The sequence below is a fragment of the Aulonocara sp. 'chitande type north' Nkhata Bay genome, linkage group LG20 (assembly GCF_057382095.1).
Source record: "Aulonocara sp. 'chitande type north' Nkhata Bay isolate Kocher_YH1m ecotype deep benthic linkage group LG20, A_spYH_male_GT1.1, whole genome shotgun sequence".
NCBI lineage: Eukaryota > Metazoa > Chordata > Actinopteri > Cichliformes > Cichlidae > Aulonocara > Aulonocara sp. 'chitande type north' Nkhata Bay.
Window position 1 is genome coordinate 31,965,859 of NC_141363.1, and position 25,746 is coordinate 31,991,604.

Genomic DNA, 25,746 nt, shown 5'->3' on the forward strand with positions numbered 1-25,746 from the left:
GTGCAGAATGAGTGTGCCCTTAGACACTATACGAAGCTCATTTGCTACCTTAACAAGTGCTCACACGTTCATCGAGGACTTGTTCTTGTTTTTAATATGACTGTGCAAACATTACACTATTTTCAGTATTTTATTGCTGTCATTTTATTACGCTTATCTGAAAGACAAACTAAGATAATACAAAATTACTTTATTGTCACTGCATGATGTACAGATTACAGTGAAGTTACAGTGCATTGCCTGAAACGGCCTCACAGATGCACCACAAGCATACACAATTGTAGAATTACATAAAAGAGTGTATTGCATGGGCTAGAGCTAATAAATAAATAATAGTGCTAAATATAAACCTGCACAATTGCACGGCCTGTCTATAAAGTGGGTGAGTTCAATCCTGGGTTCAGTGTGGTAATAGCTTTGAGGTATGTACTTACCATTATTCTTGTGGTTTGTATCTCTGTAGACCTGTATCTTTGAGAGGAAAGTTCAAACAGTTTGTGCGCTGACTGGTATGAGTGTACACCTACACCTCGGAGGATGTAGGTGTCTTGTAACGTAGGGAGATGTGTGTACGGTATTTTCTCTGTGGTTCTTATGTCTCTTTGCAGAGCCTCGTAACAGCTACTGTTGCCATACCACACAAGCACCTTGTAAGTCACGAGCAGAACAGTAATGATACATATGATTTGAGCTATTTACATTGAATTATCTTCATAGAAAGAAATGTTTTTGTTTTTGCAGCTTTCCGTACTCAATTTAACAGACATATTTTCCAACCGATAATAACTCAGTATGAGTCATCATGAATACTGATGCTCTGTTAATCACTGAATGAACCACAGGACTGCAACGACATGGCATAGTTCTCACTCCTGTCAGACAGTGATATGCATATTTCACTACACCTACCTACTTTTTGGGGTAACTTTTTTTCAGATCTAGCTTTCGTTAGCTATAATAACCTTGTAACCCTAACTGTGCTGTAGATGACGCTTTTGAGTAACAAGAAAACAACAACCAAGAGTGGCGTTTCGCTTGCTTGTAGCAAAACACGGGGCTCTAATGGACTTGTTCCCACAAGCTTTTTGTAACAATATAATGTGTCAGTTTTTGAAACATGCGAGTGAGTCATCTTTACTAACACAGTTTTCTGTTTTCTTTCCCGCTGGGTTACGCATTACGCCATGACGTCAGCCGGGAGAGGGCGGGCGCGCCGAGGGGTGGAGGGCACTCGGAGTAGGGGTGTTGCTCGTTGAACGTCAGCTCCAACAGTTTGCGACCACCCATGTAAGTGTGAAATATATTTTTAGTCGAGTTTTTTGGGGTTGTTTTACGGTCAGTTTGTGCGTGTCTGTGATGCGTTTTGGGTCTCCGTAAGAGTGTCGGTGCGGAAATTGCCTCGTATTACCAGCTCTGTGTAAGGACACACTAACGGGACTGTCAACCTGAGTCCGTTAACACACTGCTGTCGCTTACTGACAGCACTACACCGGCACTGAACTAATATTTGAACGATTTTAAAAGCTTATTTTTACTTATTTACGCAAGAAACTTTGTCTCTGCGTTAAATGTTGCTCAACTCGGATTTTTTCGACTTATCTTTCGTAATAATCGCTATATATTTCATATCCGTGATTTCTTCATTAGTGTTTGTATGTGAGCGTTATTTGTTTTTGTTTTTGTTTTGAAGTGAGGCAGTCAATAAGAATATAATTAAATATGTTGGATACTGTAGTTTTGTACAGTAGGTTTGTCTTGTGTAGCAGGAAATAAGCAGCGTAACAGAGTTAAAAATTTCCACCTGCCATTATGGTAACATCGTATCATTTGCTTTATTGCTTGTGAAGTTGATTGTAGGATCTTAATCCCAGTTAATTAACTTTTAATTTACTATCCAGCTGTCATATTAATGCACCTCTGTGCCTTGAGATATTAGCCAGGACCTCTCACTTGATCAAATTTCAGTCAGTTTTTCTCTAATGCAGACTGATGTCCTAAAGACGTTTCATGGTCTGATAAGGATGGATATCTGTAGACTCATTAAGTCTGAAGCCTAGTATTCTTTGCAGAGGTGCATTCCCCCCCCCCTGCAGCCTATTATTATCATTGTCTAGGAGACAGACAGAGACACCCATACACACGCACCGCACAGGCGTATACTCAGGCAGGGAGAAGCAGTGATGTGCCAAGGAAGCGTTTAGAGGATTACAGTTTCCATCTCACTTTTTGTGTTCTTTGTTGAAGACCCGTGGGCCTGATGTAGCAGGTCCTCATCTCCTCTGCAGTGAAGGAAGACCACTCCGGTGTCATTATAATGGACTGAAAGGTTTGTTTTCAATCATTTCTCTTTTATACTGATAGGTGAATCTGTCTCTGCAGGGATGTAGAGGGTTGGAAGGGTTTGGTGTGACATGATGTATCCCACTATCTGTTCAGCTTACTCTGCTAAATGGCTGAGAGCTTGGCTGCCCCTTCAGGGCACTGCTAACACAGCCATTCATGTCTCACTCGGATGGTCAGACCACCACGATGACGTTGCCCTCCTCCTCCTCCTCCTGTTCCTGCTTCACTCACATTGCGCCTTCCCTGTTGGGAGCTTAGAATTTAGAGTTATTTTATGAGTTTAACATGTTTGTATTGCTTTTTTGTGTATGTGTGTGTGCGTGTGTTTGTGTTTAATTTTCATAATGCTTACACAATACAGCTCCTTGCCTTCTATAGGTGTAAATCATGCCTCCTCTGATCTTAGCACAGTTTAGTGTAACACCTCAGCTTAGGATGTGGTGTAGATGTGCCTATACTAGATCAGGTCACAAGATTAACACAGGCTGCTTTATTCTTGTCTGGCTGTCACAGGGGTTTATTAATTGGCTATGCATGCAGGAAGGCTGCATTTCCTACAGCAAAGCTGCACACGCTGGATCAGAAAGATAAAATGAATCGGACTGTGGTAAAGTTATGCATGTAATAGATTTGTCCCAGTGGTTGAAATGAGTGCTGTAGTGGCGCGGCTGCCCCTCTGTTGGTCTTCCTTGGTCTCTTGTGTTCTGGGGGCCTCTGGATGTCTGGAGTTTTGATCTCCTCCATACCTGCTTCATGCCCTGGAGGACGGGGCTGTGGCCCCCCCACACCCTCTAGCAGATCATTACATGAAGGAACCTTTTAAAAAACAAAAAACAAGCACGTCCATGCTCACAGGTGTACGCACGGGTGATCACACCCACAAACTACACCCTTTTTGGCTCCTACCTCAAAGCACACTGTGTTCTGTTGATCTTATGTGCTGCACAATAATGTTTAATATTTAGTATTTACTGTCATATTCCCATATATCATTGTGATGCTGTTTATTCTATTACTCTTGTTCTCTTCTGCTTGTTTTCTTTTTTTCTTTCTCAGCAGGTGACCCAGGTGATTGATATATGCATTTTTTTTCTTTTCTTCTTCTTTTTTTTCTTTTTCTGCTCATTCTGTTGGTTTTTGGTTTTTGCCCTTCTCCCCCGTCCCTCTTCTCAGCTGTTTCTCTTTCCCTCTTTCTTTCTCCCCTTCTTTCCCCCAGTCAAGTCTGTCCCATGTTCAGTAAGTGAAAATAAAATAAACAATAAAAGGTGAATCAAATGGACCATTATGGCAAGGCTGGGATGGTCAATTTGGTAAAGTAAATCCGTTGGGCATCTTTCTTTGCCTTTAGACAACAATTCTGATGGCAAAAGAGCCAAACGGGACAGGCAAAAAAAAGAAAAAAGAAATGAGTGCTGTAAAGAAGCGATTTTTCTAATGGTAGTCTTCAGGACTAGTTCTCCAGCCTTCTTGGATGGCATTCAAAGCTCTTTGGATGTTGGCTGTCTTTTATTCTAATCTCTGTCACGGCTATTTCATAATGCTTCAATAATGTTAAGGTCTGGGCTTGTGGGAGGCCAATCCATGACTGAAGTTTTCATTATGTGTGTGTTGTTGTTTTTTTTAACCCAGGTATGTGTTTACTCCATTGGCAGTGTGTTTGATATCATTGTCATGCTGATAAATAATTCTGTTGCTAATGAGATGCTTTCCATAAGGCACTGCACCGTACAACACTTTTCTGTATTCATAGTATCATCAATTTTAACAAAATCTCCAGCACCACTGACTGAAATGGAGTCCCAAACCATGGCAGAGACTCCACCATGTTTACAGATGGTTGATTGACAGCTAACCCTCTCTCCTGAATGTCTATAATAACAATGACATTTTAAAAGAAAATTAAAAATTTGGATTCATCTCTCCAATAAGACCTGTTGCCACTGATTTTCAGCCCAGGTCTTGTGTAATCTGGCATGCCCTAGCCTTTTCTCCCTGCTTCTCTTCCTTAAGAATGGCCTCTTGACAGCCACCCTTCCACTGACCCTTTCTGATAAGCCATTGGTGATCAGTTGATGGATCAACTGAAGGGCCAGATGTATCTCCCAGGTCCTGTCAAGTCTTTTCTGGATTTTTTTCTTATTTCTTAAGGATGCGATTTTCAGATACTGTTTATCTGTTGTAGATAGTTTGGGCCTAAAAATCTGTCTTTTTGTCCTCCACTTATCCAGTTTCCTCAAGTGTTTTAGGGACATGGCACACAAAATGCAGAAATATGTGTAAGTTTTAAGCTAATAGCTGTTAGGAATAATCTTGGCATTGTTAGTAGATGCAACTGAAAAAACAAGAACACATTTGGTGTTTTTACAACAAGCTCCTAACAAAGTTCTCTCTTTTTTAAGTTGTCTGTTATGTGTAGGCACAACGCTGGTGTGTCTTATGAGTTAGGTGCTTTTTTAATGTCTAAATGATTCACAGATTAGTGTCAAGTAGCTTAACAAACAAAAACAAACTCATTCGGGTATGAAGACTGGACTGAAAATGAGTAAAAAGCAGCCAATGTCCAAAGAAAAACTCTAAACAGCTGTCAGAAATCCTGAAGAACTGTTGCTTAAGACCACTTTAAAAATTACAGGAGAGTCTGCCTTTTTGGAAGTAAAGTTAAAAAAAAAAAAAGAGTGGTGGCTCAAGTCTTCCACAGTACTGTACATCCTTCGTAGAATAAATATTTTTAAGTCTGTGTTTTACAGTTTCCAGGTTGTTTCCAATGTGTAAAAATAGTTAATAGTAAAAGTGTGACTAACTTCACGATTGTAGCTCAGTGCTACTTAGGGCTGCCACAAACGATTATTTTGATAGTCGACTAGTCACCGATTATTTTTGTGATTAGTCGACTAATCAAATCCATTGGACGTAAAACGTACAGCTTATTGCACCAGCACCCATCTGCTCTCATATAACTATCATTATCTTACAGCTTTAAGTGTTTAAGGTATGTGCTAACTAAAAATAAAGACAAAATGATAGTTTATTAAATTTTAATGAAATTTGCAGATTGTTTCGGTGAAGTTTAATAAACTCCTTGCTATCTAAAATATAACAGGACACCGGAGTAAATTCTCGAGCATCTCACACTTCTGATGATCAGTTGTCTGCTTGATGTTTATTCAGCTGTGTAAAAACTATAACTTTAATCTCAGCCAAACCGATTCACTCAGGAGCAAATAAAATACTAAAAAAAGCCAAACAATAACATAACAAGTTATCTAAGTGACTTATATATCATGTTTAACCCGAGTAGCGAAAGACGGCGGTGGGTTTGAAAACGATTTGCCAGGAGTCCGGTGTTCTCACGGGCTCTAGTGAGCCTTTCCCCCAGCTAGCTATCATGCTAGTGGGTAACAGATGTCTCCGAAAACGTCGGAGCGCTTTTGAAAGTATGTGGTGTCCTGATAAACTGAGCAGATATTTGAAGTTTACACAGCTACATTCTCGCCTGAAAATATGTTAAACTTTATTTTATGACCCAAAAAGAATAATAAGAGTAATATTAAAACTAACTAGCTGCCACCATTGTGAAAGGACACATTCAACTTAAGTGGAAATTTTTGGATAAATGACACAAGTCAGCAAAACATAATATCTGTATCATTGTTTGTAGATATTTTTTTTATGTGAAAATTTTACATGCTATACCTTTAATTTAAAAAAAATGCTACAGTGCTTGATTGAATGTGCTACTTTTATTTTGGGTGTTCTCATTTTTTGTCCCAAATCAAATACATAAGTCCGTAAATTGACCCTACATGTATGAGTACAGCGTTAGCCCTGTGCTAAGGTTGTATCTAGCAGCTCATAAGTAACTGTATATACTGTACATATAGCACTTATGTAGTTACGCAATGCCAACATTCAAATTCAAATTTTATTTGTCACACAACAAGTTACACAGATGAGTTATGAATGGGTGCTTATGTGTTCTAGAATATTTGGCAACATTTACAATTAACTGAGCACAGAAAAAGAATTGGTGTCTGATTATTAATTGTTGCTCTCTGCTGCAGATGAATATGCTGTGCAGAAATAGTGACACACTTCAAACATGATCATTCAGTTAGAAGTGTGTATAGTACCATCAGCAAGCAGGGAAATGGTGAGCAATCATGCCTTTGTTGCTGAACCTGTGTCATTCAGCTGGTGAGGGCAGCAGGACAGAAGTGTGTATTGCAAGAGGGAAATGGATGTATGCCAGGGCTGCAACTAACAACTCTATTGTTCCTTGATTAAACCTGATTAAAATTATACTTTTTTTTTAAATTTATCAGTTGATCCATGCCACGATAGTGATTTCTTGATATGTCATCTTTTGTCTAAAATCACCAACAATATATTTTATTTGCAGTAAAAAGTGATTTAGACTGACTAAGTGTTTAATCAAGTAATCGATAAAGCTGTACTCATTCATCGCGCTGCTGGTTAAGATTATCACCATTATATCTATTTGCATAATGGACTGTGTTAAAACACTAATGCTCTTCTAAAAAAATTTTTATTGGGTTTATATACCCCTAGTCGGTGTCGTTGCCGAAGGATAACTAACATGACAACAGATGCCCCCTCATCTAATGTTGGCTTTGTAGAGTTGTGTTGCACAGCTTTAAGTCTCTTTGTCCCTTTTTCTAAACAGATGCATCAAAAATGATTAGTAAGGGATTCAAAAGGATTCACATAATCCCCTTTTTTCAGCCCCTTGGAGTCTAAACACTCTCAGCATCATTTGCGCAGTGATTTGGCTCTCTTCTCTCAACAACAGGTTGAGCCTTTTCTAAATACAAAGTTAGTCTCAGATAAGAAACACTATCTTTTTTTCCCTCTCTGTCTCATAGACCCACACTCACCCGCTCCCACCCTCTTCCGCCTCCGTCTGCTGTTTGAAAGCCCACAGAGCAGCAGAGGTATCATATGCAGCTTAATGTAGATAATGTTTTTTTACAGTAAGTCTCTGATGCTACCAGGGGTTCATGTTCAAAAATAATGCTGTATCTGTGGACGGACTGAGTTTGTTCTTCCCAGTGGGACTGACTCCCACACTTCCAGAGTGAAGGTGAAATTCCTTTATAAAGGCTGTGGTTTCTAGTGGCAACAAGCTGCCTGTTTCCCTCTGATCCCTTCCTGTTTGAAGGCAGAGGGAGAAAAGAGCCAGAGGTCACGTGGAATCACAAGAGGTTGCACTTTAAAACGTGTCTGAGGGCCTTGTTTTAATGTTAAAGGATAACTTATTTATTTTCTAAATTTCTCTTAAAGCAGTTGTTAGATACCAATCAACTTGTCCCTGTCCCAAATTAGCTAATAAACCCCATGGTGATAGGTTACAGTCCCTTTTTGATAAAGTTAATCTTAAGCTAGTATAAGGTTTTAGCTGTCCACGTTTAAACAAATTCAGTGGACATATTGAAAGGTGTCTTTAAGTTTCCTTTCCCGTAACAGTATCCTCCTCCTGAGCACAAGTGGTGGAACGTTTTTTGTGGCATAGATTCAACAAATTGCTGTAAACATTCATTAGAAATTTTTCTTTATGTTGACATGATAGCCTCTCCAGTTGCTGCGGATTTGTCAGATGCACATCCATGATGCAAATCTCCACTTCCACCACATCCCATAGGTTCTCTGCTGGACTGAGATCTGTGACTGGGATAGCCATTCACGTACAGCAAACTCATTGTCATGTGCACAAAACCAGTTTGAGATGATTTGAGCTTTGAGACATGGCAAGTTGTCCTGCTGAAAACAGCCATGAAAAGATTGGTACGCTGGTTATACATAGACATTAGCAATACTCAGGTAGTGGTGCTTCAGCAATGCTAGATTGGCATTAAGGGGCCCAAAGTATGTCAAAAAATGATACCACTGATAAAAGCCAGGACTGATGCCTGGTTTAATGTTGTTTACATCAGATTCTTACTAGAGATGGCACGATACCACTTTTTTATGTCCGATACCGATACCGATATCATAAATTTGGATATCTGCCGATACCGATATGAATCCGATATAGTGTTTTTTAATCAACAAAACTGTTTTTTAAAATATCTTGCTGCATTTTGCAAGTCTGCAAGTTCATACTCAAGTTTAAAACAACAACTACACTAAAGCTATTCTGTTATACCTGTATACAAAAAAAATATTTCATAGTTCAGCAATACTGATCAATCTAATAAACTTAGACCTACACCATCCTCCCTATTCTGGTATTTTAAAGAGTACTTAGCGTAAATATTAAGCAACCTAACTAATAGGGTTCCAACTCCCAGCAACAACAAAAATAAATAAATAAAAAATAGGGAACCACCCCTCACGCTCCACCTCATGATGCTTAATCAACGTAATCAACCTTAATTTGATGCAGTGTGAAAAAAAATGCACAGAAATCAATTATTTTTCAAGAAATATTAAATAGATTCAACATCTTTCTTCAACAAAATTGCAGACTGCACAGATGGTACCTTCCCAAAGGAAAATGTACTATAGCTTACTAGGGTATATATATTAGACTTAATAGTCACTATATACAGTAATTGACTTCTATTCATTTTACATCAAATTAAAACTTTGGGTGTCAGATAATTATTTATTAAAAGCTAGACATTTTAAATGAGAATAAGAAAGAAAAGTATGTCTTTGTGCCCCCTTTTCCCAGTTAATGCCCTATCGGCCCCCCTGGCTAAACTTTGCTAGATCCGCCCCTGCACAGTTACCAGCCGTCAGCTATGTAGAAAAAGATCCTGGTGTAGAAAGTAATATTAAATAAATTGTAACAACAGCTTATCAAGCTTAAACGTGCTGCTGTTGTTCAGCCGCTGGTTTGCTCTTTCTGGCGCAAAGTGGACCAAAAACAAACAAGAGAGACTCACGACAGAAAAGCTGATCAGCTGATCATTAGCAGTTTCACGATTGAAGTAGCAGCCGGAGAGCGAGAGGCAGTCGCTCGTTAAGCTTAACGTGGGAATGCTTTACAAACATTCAGAGATGGACTTACACACTTGCTTTACTTCTCTCGGGGATAACTTTGTCGGAGATGAAATGCCAGGTTGCTAGCGAAGCTCCACATGCTATCCAGACCACCGACAGGTCCCGCATGCCACAGCTGCTCTATCACGTGATGCATACTGCTCCGACGTTCTGAGGCGAGTTACGGCGTGTTGCAAGTTTTGTGAGGTGCTTTCGTGATATTTAATGGATCGGATTACAATTTTTATTTTTCTCCGATATCCGATCCAGTAATTTAGGTCAGTATCGGACCGATACCGATACGTAATATCGGATCGGTCCATCTCTAATTCTTACCCTACCGTGTGAATGTCACAGCAGAAATCAAGAGTCATCAGACCAGGCATTTTGGTGAACCATTGTTTAAAGCAGTCTGATCATTTTTTTTCTCGGAGAACTGCCACTCACTGGATTTTTTTAATGATCATTCTCTATAAACTCGAAAAATGGTTATGAGGGAGTTTCTGAAATGCTCAAACCAACCTATTGGGCACATCCAGGCTGCGTTCAAAGTCACTTAAATCACCTTTCTTACGCATTCTGATTCTTATGTTTGAAGTTGAACAACATAAGACAAGTCCGTATGTCCAATATGGCCTATCTAGGTCTGGACACTCTTTAAAAAAACACACCTAATCTCAAGAGGTTCAGTTCATGGTTAAATAAGTGTTAATAAATAAAATATGGATGTTTTCCCCCCTTCTCTTCATTTTAGTTTGTTTACGTCTTCTTGAATTTAGATGGCAATCATTACAAGCTTTCGTGTTAAGTTTTGAAGGTTAGGTGGGCTTTCATCTTTCAGCTTAAGTCTCCTCCTACAGTGTAAACTTAATATTGTTGACCCACAGTCTACGTGCGGAGCCTGATGTCATGGTCAGAGTAAAAGATTCAAAGCCACGGCTTATATATGCTGATCCCCAATAACACCTCTAGTGGGCTAAAGGGTGTCAGAGATTTGCCTTAAGATGTGTAATAACGCAAATGGTTTCTGAATGCATAAAATTGCTCTCAGCTGTAGTGAGATGCCCTACACACTGATGACCTGGTAGATTTAGCTCTTCAGTTGCACAAAGTGTGCATTGATCCTGACATGCATTCCCCTTACCATTCCTTATGGGTGTGCGCCTTTAACACAGCCTCTGGTATGAGATTTCAGGTCATGTGTAGGTGGTTTCCAGCCTGTTGACAGCTGATGACGACCTGCCAGAGCTGAGGAAATAGGAGACATGTTGGGCAAGTTGAATGTATTACTACTGTTAAACACCTATCAGGTTAGAAAGTGAAGGCCATATTATAGGGCTTGAAATGTTTTACATATATTGGAAACCGTCTTATGACAACATCTGTCTTATTAGTAAACAGCAAGAGAATGAGCTCCTCAGTACCTATACTGGTTAGACACACCGGTGTTGTAGTAAATATCAGTGTGACTATCAGTGCCATGGGTGCTGTAAATAATTCATTCAGGCACTTGTTGTGGTGTTGAACACAGATGCAGAGGTGTCCCTTAAACAAGGCTTCCTCAGTATACCTATGACATCATCCAGCATAATGTTAAACCAGCAACCTGATCATGACTTGCTGCTCATCTTCAATTTTCTTCCACATCACTGCTTTGCTGCCTAGATTTGTTCATTGGCTAGCGTGGTTGTGTAAGCTATACCTCAGAGTATAAATGGTATTTATGGCCCCGTACAGTCACAAAAGACCAACATAATGGCTCCCCTGTTCTTTGCTGTTCTTTTTATTTGTAGCTTTCCGCCTCACAACCTGTTACATGCTCAACTATTACCCGAATACCACCTGCTGTCTGTCTTGTTCCCGTTGTGTGTGTGTGTGTGCGAATGCATGTGTTGGAGGTTTTCTTTTAACATTTTTTTTTCATTTATTTTTGATAAGAGTCAGTTTGGTAACAAAGGGTTTTGTCTTTAGAAGATATAAAATCTGCTATATTGGAGGTATTAAGGTAGATTATGAAGTACACTCAATTTGGCTTTTTTTTTTTTTAGCATTCATTACATATTTGTGAGTAGTGTGTAAAGATTACGTTAATTCAGTTCAATTTTATTTATGCAGCGCCACATCACAACAACAGTTGCCTGAAGCTGCTTTATGACCATTAATTCAGATACAAGGTGCCATTGTCCAGTGACAGCCTCTTGTGTCATTAAGTAAACAGATAGTAACAGCAGTAACAGATGATTGCACATCTTCCGGTTTGTCCTGTTCCTGGAAAGCTGAGAACAACTTTGGCACCAGAGCCTCCCCAGGGTTTCATCTTGCACAATTGGGCGTTGTGTCTGCCTTTTTAATAGAACTACCTGCTGTACACCTTCTCATTTAGACACATTGTACTGAGCGCCTGGGTTGAACCTGACACGACCAGACGAAACACATCATGGATGCCTTTGATCCAGTCGGGCCCGTTCCACTGCCTGTGTAACCCTCTGTCTCTCTTTTCTCGCTTACACACTCTCTCTGTGTTGATACAAAGAGTTGTCTCTCTTATCACACTTTGTGCAGTTTGCTGAAGTCATCTCCTTCAGTGTCACAGCTGACACAACTGTGCTATTCTCTGCCACCCAACCACACACACATATGCACGCACACACGCACACATGAATAGAATAACGATTGTTCCTGTTTCCTGGCTATGCTGACATTATACAGCTGTTGAATGAGATCTGGTCCATTTTCCATCGGTCAAATGCATCACACACAAACACACATGTAGATACATCCACTTGTACCCAGTATAATCCTTGCTATCTTTTTTTTTTTTCGTTGTCTTCCTTCTCTGTCTCTGTCTGATGCAAGCATGCACGCACATATTTGTCCACGCACGCAAACACAAACACCAAGCGAACTCTCTGGCCTAATTCCACTCTTATTGATGTGTGTCTGTCAGTGAAAGAGGCACAGCACAAAGAGCAGCAATGGGCCTGTATGTGTGAGCTCAGAGCGAACAAAGAGCGGTCTATTCCACGCCAGCTCTCAGACTCTTCTGGAAACACTGCATTTTCTTGTTTAAGCTATAGCCATATTTTGAGTCCACCAACTGTATGTTCAGCAATGAACAACAACATGGCTGCTTCAGTGTCAGTGAATGCAAGCCAGATTGACCTCTGCTTTGGGTTCTTCATGCACAATGTCCTGTTTAGGAACAAAATTTAATGGCAAAGTCCTCATTAAATGTCGATATTTCAATTATGGAGCTGTTGAAAAAAACATTTTTCTCACATTTTGCGTATTTGCAGATTGTCTGTTTTATCATTTAACTTTCTGTAGCTCTCAGTATTATCGCTCTTGAGCTCCAGCCCTTTTTAAATAATATTTTTGTGTAATAATAACAATAATGGGTATCATTTTTCGCAAACTGGTGGTGAATCTGTGTTAGAAAGTCATTTTGTCTGAATGATTCTGCAGCTGTTTTCTATCCAGAGCTTAAATGAACATTTACAGCACAGTATGTAATATATTGCCAAGCAGAGCAACTGAACAGAGAGAAAGAGAAACTTCAATAGAAGATTGTAGTTTTTTTATGTGTTTATCACAATATCTTTCATTTCTTAAAGTGATAAACTGAGTCAGGTTGAGCCAAGCCTCTTCCTCCATTTCTCCAGTTAAGCTGGCAAATGAGAAGAGGACAAATGGCAGCTCAGTTGACTGGTGTGAGACACAGTGCTGTGAACAAGAATGTGTGTGTGTATTTATGTGAGGGACTGAGTGAGGGTGACAGAGTTCCAGAGAGGCCATTGTTCATGTGGTGATTTGTGATTTACCTTTGGCAGCGTCGCAGAATCTCTGAGCAACATGCTGACTCACACAGGCTGCTGCCCCTGGTTGTCACTGACGCTGTTGATCACTGATAATCATTATTATGTGGTGAGCAATCAAAATACATATTTTCACAAACAATTTCTTGCAGTATCCTGGTCAGCATACAGTCATGAAATGAAGTAGCTTATGTCAGAAGAACACAGCTGCTTTTAAAGATCCATCTGGTGTTCGTATGTTCTCTCTTCTTAAAGGTAGATTGACAAGGCTTGCTAAAACTGAATAAAGATGCAAGCATACACATCAAGTCTGACAATAAAGCGTTGTCCTCTAAAGACTCCTCAAAGAGGATTTGGTGTGATTATGAAACCGCAGGCAATCAAGAAAACACCCAATCCTGCAGTTGGGATCAGCCTGGGGATGAAGAAGGGGATTTATTAATATGGATGGATGGATGGATGGATGGATGGGTACCGGGGTGAAACAAGACTTCAGCTTCAGCTTCAGGATAGGATTAACTTTTATGCCTTTACTCGCAAGCTCTGAAAGAAATTTAATGCTTCATCATCAGTGATTCACACTTCCCTGTCGCTCACTGTGCCAGCGGACGATGCATGCGCGAATCTGTCTTCAAATATGCATGTATTATTGAGTACGGTGTACAGCTTATGCATAACTGGTCACCTTCTGTGAGAAACAGCTCAGGTGGTAAGCTTGGTTGCATAGAAAACAACATATTTCGAGCACGTCATCATGCATCTTTATTCAGTCTCATATTTAGTCTCATCATGGGAAGACTGTATCCACATGAGATCAGCTGAAGAAAGTTGTTTGTTAAGAACTGAATTCTATGATCAAATATTTATATTTTTTAATTTAGTAAGAGGTGTAAAGTTAATTATTCCCGGCAGGATTGGATATTGCAATCATTTGATATTATTATTTACTATGGAATGCGTGCCAGCGTAAAGATTGTAAGTACTAAATTTAAAGACCATAGTTAGCACAACCATATTATGAGTACTCAGGTGACTAAAATAAACCTGCTTAACACCTGTCTCACACTCTCTCACTCTCACTTTCTCTCTCTCTCTGGCAGGCAACAGTTGCACTTAACTGATTGGCACCATCCTCATAGCCTCCAAATTAATCATATTAGAACCCTGTGGCCTGAATCTGTCAGTTGAGCTAAGAGATAAGATTTAGGCAGAGAAAGTAAAAGCATCTGTGTGCATGCGTTTTACCTTGCTGAATTGAATGGAATGTTTTTATGTGCATGAATGCATCTTCTTTTGGCAGTGACAGTGTAGCTGTTGCAAGAACTGATATGACACTTGCATGTTGCTTCATCCTCCACCCCCTTCTGTCTGTTGTGAGATGTGTGTGAGTGAGTGTGTGTGCCTGTCTGATAAACCTTGCGTTATTCTTTATGGGCAGGCAGTGCAGCTAAAGGAATGATATAGTTTGGGTATATAGCTGTGCCTCCCCAGGGTTTTGAATGATCTAGACTTGCTTGCTTGTTTTGCTGTCCTTAATGGGAGCAGCTTTTCATGCTGCAGGGAGACTCAGGCTGCCTTCCCATCTATGAGGTGATCACTGATCAACCAATAAGGTTGCTCAGAAAGACTCCTTCTATTTTAGCAGGTGTCTTCTCTGTTATTTTGCCGATGGCTTGTATTGTGTCAGACGGCACAGGATTTCATGCACTCTGTGACACTACTCTATATGTTGTTTCTGCTGAGGAAATCCTTATCCCTCGATACTTCCTCAGGGCAAGGAGAGAATGCCTTTGGGGATTTGAAATTACTTCCTTGAGAACCACACAAACACATGCAAACATACAGTGTTTCCATGTGTTTGTGTCTTCTGTTCAGTGGAGCGTACATATTCACGGTAGCGGATTGGAATCAGGAAGCGGTGCTGATATTTCTTATAAGGTCAACGACTGATGATTGAAGTTCTGAATCTTAAAAATGATTCAATCTTTGGTCTTTTTCCATCTGTCCATCTTCCTCTTAGGTAACCCAGACGAGTGAGTCACATTAGAATGACAGTTTGGCTGATGGTAGGTGGGTTTTTCTTCTTCTGATGTTAGTCATCATCTTTTTTCCCCTTCTCTCACTCCTCTTTTCATCTCCTCCTTTTTTACTATTCTGATTGCATCCCATCCAGGCTGTTTATAATCTTAACATGCACACTTATTTAGTCTATATTTTTCGTCTTTTTGCCTCTTTTGTGTTATTTTAATTGTGCTAGTTTACCAAGATCCAGCTTAATTTACTTTATTCCTACCCAATAATTGATAATGACATATTGACATTGAAATAATATCAATTATTATCAAACACTGGAACAAAAATGTTAAGATGCAAATGTTGTGTATGTGAAAGTTAGGGTTTGCACCTGGATCTAGGTAACTTTTCATCCACTCATAATCCATCTCCTTTCTCTGTGTTAGACCAGAATGACCACTTGTTCCTGAGTCAAAGATGCATGCTCCCTTTTGGATCCCTCTGACCGCCAATGAGCTGATCCAACCCTCCCATCACAGTCCAATCACCACTTCCACTGTCCTCTGCTGATCTCTGCTGTTTTCTAGTCTTCTCCCCCTCAGTCAGTGATCTAGTCTGACCATCTGCATGCCTGACAGAGAGGAAGGGAGGCATTCGCAGGTTGTTTGATTGGACAGATTCTCTCTGCTATTCATGAAGAGTCAGCAGGACAATATGCAGCAGGGAGACAAAAGTCAAATGGCGCCAGAGGGGGTGGGACCCAGTTCAGGTTCTGTGACAAGGGGGTCACAAGGCTCAGGTTTGAAGAGGGCCTTTTCTGAGTCAGATCACCCTTCCTTGATTAAGATGAGCCAAAACGCCAGGGCGAGCATGGGGGTTCTTGGCCAGGGTTTGAAGCAGCTGTTCCAACAGCAGCGTAAACGTCTCTCCCTCTCTCGCTCCACCATCACTTCCTCATCATCCTCCTCATCTTCCTCTGTGGTGTCAGCATGTGGCACTTCCCCTTGTGCCCCTGAGGATGCCTCAGAGTCTTGTTGTCCTGACTCTGACATCTTCTCTGCTCCTATGGTTCCTTCTGCAGCTGGCCAGGGCTCAGCCGCTGCAGGCATGATGAGGCGTGGGACCAGCCTGCAGAGCCGGCGAAGTAAGGGTTCTGGGTCGGGATCTGGGAGTGGAGATCGTGATCCTCTTCTGAAAGGTAGCCCTCAAGCCCCGCAACGCCGCTACACCCATGATCCGCAGCAACATATTAGCCGCCCACGCTCCTCCTCCACCACCGATACCACACCCAGCAGCCCTGCCCCAGGATATTCCAGCGGCGATGCATTGCTGTCATCAGGTTACCAGTCCACAGAAGAGACAGACAGGGTAGGTGACAGGAGCCATTAATCATAATCATTACACAAGTTTATTGATGTGCCTCTGTTTTTCTATTCAGTAGTGTCAGACCTCATTTGTCAGTGAACTGTCAAACAAAAGCTGAGGTTCATTTTGCTGCTAATGTAAATTTTCCTGCTGTTCAACAGTGAACGCTCTGAGATGGGCCTGCTCTGTGTCATTACTGCTGTTGGATTTTCCCAATGCTGACTATTGTTCTAGTAAAATTGAGCTATTATTCAAGGCATGCACACACATGTAGAGTGTATATAGAACGGTGTACTCCAAGGTCTGGCTAACTTTACTATCAAGAGAGACATTTTTGAGCAACTTTTGACATATTATAATAAAGGTGGCAGCCTATTAAATATAAATTAGCCCATCAAACTCAGTAATAGGAATAAATAATTAAAATCTTTTACCACATGTGATCACTCTGCAGTGGGCTGTTGCATGCATGCATTTTTAATTTAAGAATATAATAACATATGTTGTGTTGCATGTCTAAAGCATCAAAAAAGGTTTACTTATTTATTACCAACAAAACTGAACAATATCATGTATTTTTTAGCCAAGAGTCAACCTTTAAAGAAGAGTGACTATAAAGATATTATGGCCACTGTGAATCCTACCACTCGTATTTTAATATCCATAGTTTATTCTCCTCCCACTGAGACCTCTGAGTTTGTCCTCTCCCTGGATGTGAAGCTTTTGACCATGTAGAGTGGGAGTATCTATACACAAACTTAGAATAAAATTACATTTTGGGTCAAAATTGGATAAAATTGCTATATCTCCCCATATGGAAAAGATACATATAAATCTTATAAAGTTTGTATCTGTCTTGTGTGAAACTTGTATGAAAAGCATACAAGAGTGAAAACAGATATAAGATCCCTTGAAAAATTATTGTTTTGGATACTTACTAAAACAATATATGAAAGTAATGAGAAAGTGGCCACTTTCATGAGTAAATCATATAAGTTTTTACTATTTCTTTTCCATATGGGTCTCCCCTTCAGTCCATCTTTGATAAGAAAAAAAAGCCACGTCCAGTTGTAATTTTGACTAAATTCCAGCCACAGAGGCAGTGAAAGCGAATTAATCTGTCCACGTATTGTTTGGAGTTCATATGTAAACTGACTTGAGGTTGCTGAAGTCATTTAATTGTATATAAATCTATGGCAGCCATGACAATTGAGGGTCATCAAAGTTAAAAGAATAAGACAATCAGGCCACAGACATATTAAGTGTTTCTTTAAAATCCTTGTATTGGCTGCACATTTTTGCAGTCACTTAAATGATGAATAAAAGTTCAAATGTTGAAAAAAAAATCCAATTAATTTCCATGTTCATATTTCTCAGTTAAAAAAATCTAAACCAAAGTGAGCCACAAGAGGTGGACAAAAGAGCTGCATGAGCTCCAGAAAAGCAGGTTCTCCACCGCTGGTGTAGTCAGTGTTGAAATATAGGCTCAGGATTAACAATAGACACATGCCCATATGAACACAACTAGAGGTGTAGCTTGTTTTAATTTAATTATAAAAAATCCTTTTCTATCATGCATCCACTTGAAGTAATAAAGGTCATAATCCAGCCTTTGGAAAGTATTTATACAAAGAACAAAAGTATATCTGAAAATATCATTATGTGATGCAGATTACGTAAGTATCCTCTAAAATGGGACTATTTTATGACCTGTTTGCCTCTTTGTCTTACAGCAATATAATAACTTCAGATAAACCTATAGGAATAAAGACTACTAGACTTTGTTATTCCTTTTCACTGAATGTACATGACAAAAGGTTAAGACAGCTTTCTACTTTCTGTCTTAAATAACTTCATTAGGTTGCCACCTGGATTGCTAAGCAATAAACAAAAGTTAAATCACTTTCCAACCTTATTACTGTGCTGTCTTTAAGTTCATTCACAAAAGTACTGTAAGGTGTGGCTTTTTTGAGGATTGCATGAGGAAAGGAAGACTAATAATTGCTGCAATTCAGTAGTTACCAGCTTCAAAATTCACCTATTAAGTAAAACTTGTGTAATAGATTTGCAATATTTTGATTGCTCTGTAACTGGATCATTAAGGGTAGACTGATGTGACATTTCTGCAGTGTCTGTTTCTTAAACTTTTTCACTTTTCTATTCCACAAAAAAGGCGATGTTCAATGACCACGAAATCTCAACCCCTAACTTGTATGTTAATTACACTGACATTGCTCATTGCTTTGTTTTGTTGCTTTTTTGTGGTGCAAAAAGAAACAAAAAACTGCAGACCCCACAATGTGTAAGCCATTGATATTCGTTTTTCTTTTTCTTTATTTGCTTGTTTTCAGCCATTTAGCTGCCATTTCTTAATGGAAGTGCTTTTATCTTCCTACGTAATTTGCTTGTAAAAGTTGACCTTAAGTTCTGACTTTAACCACCTTTGGTGTTCCTGACTCCAGTTGTTTCTCATTACCACTAGAGGGCGCTGTTAGATCAGCCTTCCTGCTGTGAGCAGCACTGGGCTTGGTTCATGTGTTGGGAGTGTTTGCTTTATGAGCTCATGTTTGTTGTAGACCAGACTGATCCTTTTGGATAATGAAGTAAGCCATGCCAAGAAAAAGCATCAATGTGTCATAGACAGAAGGACGTCTGGCTATCTGGCTTTTAAGCCAGTGGTGGGGAGTAAGTCTAGGCCAGTGGGCCTTGATATCCACATTAAGCAGCAGGCTATAATGTGTGAGCTAAATTTAGTAAAGCCCTCTCCTCTTTCTTCATCTGTAAAACCAAGTATACTTCATTCCTGCATGAATGACCTCACCTTGAGTGACAGAGCAAGGCTGAGAGCCAGTCATCTGTGCTCCATTAGTCTTGCTGCTATGATGGACGACCATCAACCTTTCTGAGTTCTGCTGCTTGACCTTGGCAGAGGTTATAACCTGTCTGGCTCTTCTCTTAACTACCATCATAGTCATGTCTCCACACTACAACACAGCAATGCAATTAAGGTTATCGAGCGGTCGCCGTGGTTACCCTGAAACTTGCTTTCTTGGGACTACGCCCTGCTTAGGTTGTCATAGTAACAGCATGGTTGACCTTGGAGGTGTGTGAGGTCTGCTGCTAGTGGAGGTTGAGTGTTGCATCAAGAATGATGGATGTTCGGTGAACGATCAATTTTCTTCATTGATCGTCACACTTCTTTTTTCTTTCTTGCTTTCTCCCTTTCTGAACATCCCCCCCCCCCCCCTCGTCCCTCATTATTCCTCTGTCTTTCCCTCCCTGTCCCCCTCCTCTGTCCCTGGAGAGAGTTAATACAGATAGTCAGCTGGTCCCTCCTCCTTCTCCTCCTCCTCCTCTCCAATCTCCCCCTCCTTCCTCTCATCCTCTGCCACCACCTTCGCTTCACCCCACCCTTCAGCCTACTGACAGGAAGCAGGAGGCAACCTTGCCTTGTCCTAGATGAGTGAGAGCTGTGTGTGAATCACTCCTGTGTTCAGAAGAGGATGTGGAGGGTTGTGTGCATGTGTGAACGTAAGACCTCATTTCATCTGCGTTCCAGATTCTCTGAGTGTGTGTGTGTGTGTGTATTTATTGAATATTCTTTGTGTATAGACAGCCATGTGGTGTGAGTATTTTGTCTGAGTGACTGTATCTTGTGAGAGAAAGAGATTTGCTCAGGGGATCACTGTGAATATGAGTAGAGGGCAACACGGCTGAGCTGTTATTATCTCCTTTTGCTCTCCCTCCCTTTTTTTCACCCCCCTCCCCACTTGTGTTTGCATAGTAGATGACTAGAGCGGTGTGGACTACAAATGTGTGTGCACATGGATCTTTGGAGAGGATGGTAGCATGTGTGCCTTTGGCGTGAGTGTGGAGTGTACTATGTGAGGCGGTGTGTACTTTGGTAGGATATCAGCAGAGAGGAGTAGAACAGGGGATCCAGCTGTGGGTCCGTCACTCAGGCAGTCAGGATGGTGCAGCGCTTCAGTCTTCGTAGACAGTACTCCAAGGTAAGCTTAAACACACTTGGCTTGTCACTAAAACCACGTGTCTTCCTGTCTCCATGCTACAGATCCATTTACAGCTGAAGCCCGGTTTGTATTACATTTTTGCTGCCAGCCTTGTATTATCTCTGTAATACTTGTGTCATGCATTACCATTTTTCCATCTCTCTTCCTTTCTTTATCTTCCTGCTATTTGATAATATGCCAGAAACTGGGGATTCTTTGAGTTTGGTTCAGAAGAGCAGTCAAAATGAACAAACTGACTCTGTTATCATGTGCAGAGGCAGTTCATGATTAAGTATAAAGCATTGTTTGCTCACTTCTTTGATACCAGCAGTCTTTACAGTAAACTGATTTTCTTTTGATCCTTCATTCCCTGTTAAGCAATTCAGTCATCAGTGTGATCAGTGATCAGTGTTTGCACTTTATCTTCGCTCTTGTTAAACAGTAACTCATTCTCCAGTGGTGAGATTGGTAGCATGAAGTCGACTGGCGCCATTACAGAGGGACGTAATTATTGGTAAATGTTGTGTTTGATTATTGCTTATTAGGGAGCATTTATGACTCACTTACAATAACACTCTGTTGGCTGTGCTCTAAAACTGACTATGGGTTTAATGTATCTCTCCCCTGATGCCAGTGTTGTTAAACTGAGTAGAAGGCTTGTGTTGGAAATCAGCAGCAGGTCCGTTAAAAGCCTGCTGTTCTGCAGGTGGTGCTCAGCCTGTGAGCTATAATTACAATTAACTGCTGATTAATTGATTGACTGATTACACCCATACTATTTGTTCTTAACACCATGTTATAAGGCTGTCAGATGCTCATGTGCTAAGAAATGTCAGTGTGTACATGCGCAAATGCTCCGGGCAGACAGATGCACGGTGTCACTTTTAGAAAGACTAGAACCCAGAGTGATAGAGTATAATCTGGTCTACATCCTATTCAAAGAGAGACAAAGTGATAGAGTAGGAGTAAAAAGATATAGAACGTGAAAGGCTACAAGGTGCGAAATGCTCAGCTTCAGGAAGGCTGACTCATTTTGGACAGGAGATGGTGAGGGACAGCCGAGTAGACTCTGGTGTGATATGAGCTACTGAGAAGAAATAAAAACACCAGCCAAACCTTAAGGCTACTTCTCTCACACTAAGAGTTTTGTATCTGAGAGAGATGAAGCAGTCTTTGTCTTGGGAGATCATAATCTCCTCCAGGGCCTGTCTGCGAATGCTCACTATCCGCATCCCATCCAAAAGTGGGCTGTCGGGAAATACTGTAAAGGAAAGAGGTCGGGTAGGTGACCCCTTCTCTTTCCCTTAAGCCACATCTCCACATGCACACCTGTGTTCCTGTTCATCCTTTGTCTTCTGTTGTTTATCTTTTTATTTTGGCATGCTGTGCTCTGTAGAAAAGCCCCAAATCTGCACAGTTTTATAATTTGCTGATTCAAACTGAAAATGCACTCAAATGTGTGTTTTGTTATAGTTGTATCGTAAGATAGGATGTACTTTTTTTTTGGTAAGTTATTTAGTTATTAAATGGTTTAAATTAGCTTATTATATTAAATTGAGTATATTTTACATTTGTTTTGAATTTAATACAAAAATTTTGATCCCGTCGTAATAATCAGTAACAATTTGACTGAAAACTAAACATGAATCTCAGAATATATGCAGCTCTTTTGCCTTAGTGACAACATTTTCTCAGGCTGGCAGGGACACTGTGAGCTTGTTGATAAATGTTTTCCTAACATGATATGACAGTGTTGTCTTGTCTGTCTTTCTCAGTCTCATCCTATCCATCCATTTTAGCCACTTGAAGGTCGCTGGGGGGCTGAAGCCTATCCCAGCTGTCACGGGGTGAAAGGTGGGGTACACCCTGGTCAGATCACCACTATATCATAGGGCCAACACACACAGATAGACAATTACACCAGTTTACTTAACATACATGTCTTTAGGCTATGGTAGGAATCCGGAGTACCCAGAGAGAACCGGGAACAGGGAGTACATGGAAACTCCACACAGAACAGCCCAGCTGGCTGGTGGATTTGAACCCAGCCAGACCACCAGACCTTTGCTAATCTCTGCAGCACTGTCCCCATGTGCTCAGATAAATATTCAGTGGGGTTAAGGTCCAGTGTCCTTGATTTTCCTGGCTTTATTTAATTGTTACAACGCGTTGAGTCATGTTAGCCTTCATAATCATGTTGTATGAATCTTTCTCTAAAAAGATGGATGCACCCGGGGAATGTAGCATCTCTGAAGCACAGGTTGCTCTTTCTACTAATCAAATTGTCATTGATTGAGTCATGTAATCAGCTCCAGACTAAAACGCCCCAACAGTGATTCTTTATGTATTGATAGTATCATTGTCTCTCATTAAATCTACCAGTATCACCTTTTCCATTCAAACACTGTGAAATGCAGGCATGTTTTAGCATGAGGTTTTGCTATTTCTTTTTTTTTTTTTTTTACTCTCCTGAGATATAGTTTAGAGATAGCTGCTCCTGCTCTGAGCTTCTTTTGTTGTTGAGTCTATAGTATCTAGTATATATAGCTTCTTCAATATGATAAGAGACAAATTGGTCTCTGACTAGCAGCCAGTGTAGGAATCCTAATATGGGAGATACGTGGTACATGATGAATCCATCTAGATGTCTGATGACTCTATAGTTTTTGGATGCATTGGTTGGAGGATGTGTTGCAATACCTGCCCACCAACTGCAGTATCTTAGGGTGGTGGGCAGCTCTGGGGACTGGTGCGAACTGAACTGTCTGCAACTTAGCGTCACAAAATAACAAACCTGAGGGTTGGTTGGAGATCCAAAAAGTCTCCATTACTGCTCTTTTAATAATGAAAGAGTTCATTCTTTTCTTTGTGGAGAATCTGGTCCTTCTGTAGTCTATAGGCCACATGTGCTAAAATCTGAGGGTGAATAATTATTGGCTTTTTAAATCTTTTAAGTTTTTAAACAGTGTTTTTATTCCTGATCTCCTAAAGATTCCATTTTTTAAAACACTGAGTGTTGTAGCCAGTTTCAGTGTGTTTTCTGTGGTCAGGTTGTTAATGATGTCTGGCAAAGAATAGATGTTTATGTAATAGCTTCATTTGGGCTCCCGGGTCACATTCAGCCTATTCAAGGAAGTCGCAAATGCACTGATTGAATAGAGGAAGTGACAGATTTTCGTCTATATGTGGATCTCTCTGTTTGTGGTCATATACGTCTTTTACTCTTTCTGTGCTGTCTTTCTTTTGAACCTTTCATTTAGTGCACCTGAAATTTGTAAGTGTTTAAAAATTCAAATTAAACTCCTATGTCTTTTTTTTTCAAACATTTTATTACTGCTAAAACAAGTCTAACAATTATTTGTTTTCTGTTAATTAGCTTCTTAAATCAAAAGTAGTCATCAAAATTAAACTAATTGAAAAATCCATAGCAGCTACTCGCTTTCACACTTCAATTATGCATTTATGATTGGTAATTTTAACAGTTGCCCCTAATAGGACTGCTTTTTAGAAAGTGTTTGTTAAAAGCAATGACTTGTTAAAGAAGGGTTTGAGTTTTGTGTGTTGCTGTGGCAGTGTTTAAGAGAAAAGCAGAGGGGAGAAGTGTCGGTGGAAGGAACCGAACTTCACCTGGTCCCCCGAGGCTTGTTCTGTCCCTGCTACTTTAACATCCCCATCACTGCACTCCCATCGTCTCTCACCTCCTCAGGCTATTGGCTGTGTGTTGATGAAAGCGTTTTTGACCTTTGCATCAGGACAGAACAGCTCATCCTAGAACTATTTTAGTGACATTGAGTTTTTTTGAAATCGGCAAAAGACAAGCATGATGTCTCGCTTACCCAGAGTGCTGATGCAAATGAATGGTAAAGTCTTAACAAACCCCTGCCACAGCAGATTGCCCTTTAGTCACATAAAGACAGAAACAGAAGCAGGCAGTCAGACTCGTGTATAATCAAACAACTGAGTTTCGATTGACTTTTAGCAAAGAGAGAGAGCGCGTGTGTGTGTTTGTGTGTGTGTGGAGGCAGGGGAGAGCCACGGGGATGATGAAGCATGTGCTCTTAGTACACACTGGAGGTGATCTCATCTCAGCCTGTTCACTAACCACCAGCCTGTAGCAAATTTTGTTTTCAGGCTCTATCTGTGTGTTTGTGTGTGTGCTGTCAGTGCACCATCACGACTATGTGGTTGTTGACTGAAATTAGGATGCAGCATAAAGCAATCAGTTGGCAGCTTGTGATGTTGTTGACTTTCGGGCAGACACTGAAATTGTTCTCAAATGCTTCTGTCTTCCTTAACTTTCCCCTCCTAGCATTGTAGGGGAAAGTTTTCATTCCTGTCATCTCTCACTCTCACTCTTCTTTTTTTGCTTATCTATGAAAACAAAGTCTTCTCTTTTGTTCATGTAAGTGTGTAAATATTGCCTTGTCTACTTTTTCTGAGACCATTGAGTTCAACTAAAACATCAGTGATGTGTTTCTGTCGTGGTTGATCTAAATTCTATACTGTGGCTGATCATTGATCACCTAAGCAAACACTAATATCAACAGTGGATTTAATACAATGGATGCTCTGTTCTTTATCACATCTTGTTTTGAGCTCTCTCATTACTTGTATTACTTGCTTGCTGTGACTTTTGTGTGTCTGTGCAAGTATTTGATGTGTTTGCTCAAATAAGCATCCAATTTAGTCAAGTTCTTCACCACTACGAGACACCAGAACATTTTCAGTGCTTTACTTGGCTGATAAATGTAATTCTTTGGCAAGATATTTACCCATCTGGTGTTTTGGTGTTTCCAGAGATTGCAGTAAGGTCTCCCCCACTTCTTGACACTTTGGCAAATTTGGAGTCTATAATGACCTGCCAACCAGTAAGTGTTATGACATATCATACCCTATCCCACGTGGATGCTTTGTAAAGATTACTGGTAGAAGTAATGAAGTATGATTATTGTGAGAAGAATTTGTGTCCAATTTTTGCAGCACAGTATGAGGTAAGGTCACCATTTCAAATTTAGCCAAAGATATATTTAGAGATATTTCAAACTGTCATCTTGGACTGCCCAAAGTCATGCAATACACGTGTCCGTTTGCGGATGTGTGGGCAAATGTTCTACATTAATTTGATTTCTCCTTTTATGCAACTACCTGTAGTTCTCTATTTATCTTTCAGACTCTGAGATTTCTCCACTTGTGGG

General features: G+C 40.3%; 1 protein-coding gene across 5 annotated transcripts in view; it reads left to right on the forward strand.

Annotated features, from left to right (window-relative positions):
* The first annotated feature begins 1,188 nt into the window (after positions 1 to 1,188).
* The window catches only part of tmcc1a (transmembrane and coiled-coil domain family 1a), a 47,459-nt gene continuing 22,901 nt past the window's right edge, over positions 1,189 to 25,746 (forward strand). Inside the window, exons 1-4 of one of the 5 annotated variants that reach the window (XM_086276625.1) lie at positions 1,189 to 1,287; positions 2,245 to 2,326; positions 15,184 to 15,229; positions 15,623 to 16,544. In XM_086276625.1, the coding sequence (XP_086132751.1) occupies positions 15,870 to 16,544 (675 nt within the window). In that variant the 5' untranslated portion in view covers positions 1,189 to 1,287; positions 2,245 to 2,326; positions 15,184 to 15,229; positions 15,623 to 15,869. The other 4 variants (XM_086276627.1, XM_086276628.1, XM_086276626.1 and 1 more) reach the window with 4 other exon arrangements.